This window comes from Apteryx rowi, unplaced genomic scaffold, assembly GCF_003343035.1.
Source record: "Apteryx rowi isolate R43461 unplaced genomic scaffold, aptRow1 scaffold_2574, whole genome shotgun sequence".
Classification (NCBI taxonomy): domain Eukaryota; kingdom Metazoa; phylum Chordata; class Aves; order Apterygiformes; family Apterygidae; genus Apteryx; species Apteryx rowi.
Genome location: NW_020448946.1, coordinates 1 through 1,323, shown reverse-complemented (window position 1 = coordinate 1,323; position 1,323 = coordinate 1). Strand labels below are relative to the sequence as shown.

Genomic DNA, 1,323 nt, shown 5'->3' with positions numbered 1-1,323 from the left:
TGAGGCTGTGGGTATGTAAATCCGTGACCATTCATCCCCTCCACTGTCACTGGACAATGATGGGTGAGTCCTAACTCCAGCCCTTGTTCTCTAAGAAATCATAACATGATTATGAGCTTTTTGCTCCTGAACCCATGGAGAACCCTGTGCAACAGGCCCTTCTGGAGTGCAATTCCTTGGGCCTATTCTTGACACCAGATTTGGAAAAAAGCCCAGCCTTCAAGCACTGGACTGGGTAGAACCCACAGAGATACTGTGAGGGAGTCAGCCCTGACTCACTATTGGGCACAATTTTATATGGGCACCAGGTGAGACAGAGCAGTCTCAGGAAAGGTGGAATGAACGCAAGCATTTCTGTAGCAACATGATAACAAATACTACTAATAATAGTAATACTAGTCATAATAAAAATAAAGTGAACAAACAAAGCTCAGTCCTTGTGTACGGGACACGGGAAGTCATTTGTGGAGAACAATGGCAATGTTACCACTTCTGAAAAAGGTCCATGAAATCACTTTCCTCAGGGCATCTTTCAGCTCCTTGTTCCTCATGCTGTAGATGAGAGGGTTCAGAGTTGGAGGCACCACCGCATAGAGAACAGACACCACCAGATCCAGAGCTGGGGAGGAGATGGAAGGGGGCTTCAGGTAGACAAAGATGATAGTGCTGACAAAGAGGGAGACCACAGCCAGGTGAGGGAGGCATGTGGAAAAGGCTTTGTGTCGTCCCTGCTCAGAGGGCATCCTCAGCACAGCAGTGAAGATCTGCACGTAGGACAGCACAATGAAAACGAAACATCCAAAGCCTAAACAGGCATTAGCCACAAGAAGACCAATTTCCCTGAGGTAGGAGTCTGAGCAGGAGAGCTTGAGGATCTGGGGAACTTCACAGAAGAACTGCTCCACTGTGTTCCCTTGGCAGAGTGGTATGGAAAATGTGTTCCCAGTGTGCAGCACAGAATGGAGAAAACCACTGACCCAGGCAGCTGCTGCCATTTTGACACAAGCTCTGCTGCCCATGAGGGTCCCATAGTGCAGGGGTTTGCAGATGGCAATGTAGCGGTCATAGGCCATGACTGTGAGAACAGAATACTCTCCTCCAAACAAGAAGACAACCAGGAAGACCTGGGCAGCACATCCTGAGTAGGAAATGGCCCTGGTGTCCCTCAGGGAATTGGCCATGGATTTGGGGACAGTGGTGGAGATGGTGCAAAGGTCCAGAACAGAAAGATTGAGGAGGAAGAAGTACATGGGGGTGTGGAGGTGGTGGTCGCAGGCTATGGCTGTGATGATGAGGCCATTGCCCAGGAGGGCAGCAAGATAG

The 1,323-nt window shown here is 49.5% G+C and overlaps 1 protein-coding gene across 1 annotated transcript; it reads right to left on the bottom strand.

Annotated features, from left to right (window-relative positions):
* Nucleotides 1-458: 458 nt before the first annotated feature.
* LOC112966814 (olfactory receptor 14C36-like) lies at nucleotides 459-1,088 on the bottom strand. The gene has a single exon (XM_026067282.1). It carries the CDS (start codon nucleotides 1,071-1,073, stop codon nucleotides 459-461), a length of 615 nt encoding a protein of 204 aa, XP_025923067.1. The 5' UTR covers nucleotides 1,074-1,088.
* Between the last annotated feature and the right edge of the window lie 235 nt (nucleotides 1,089-1,323).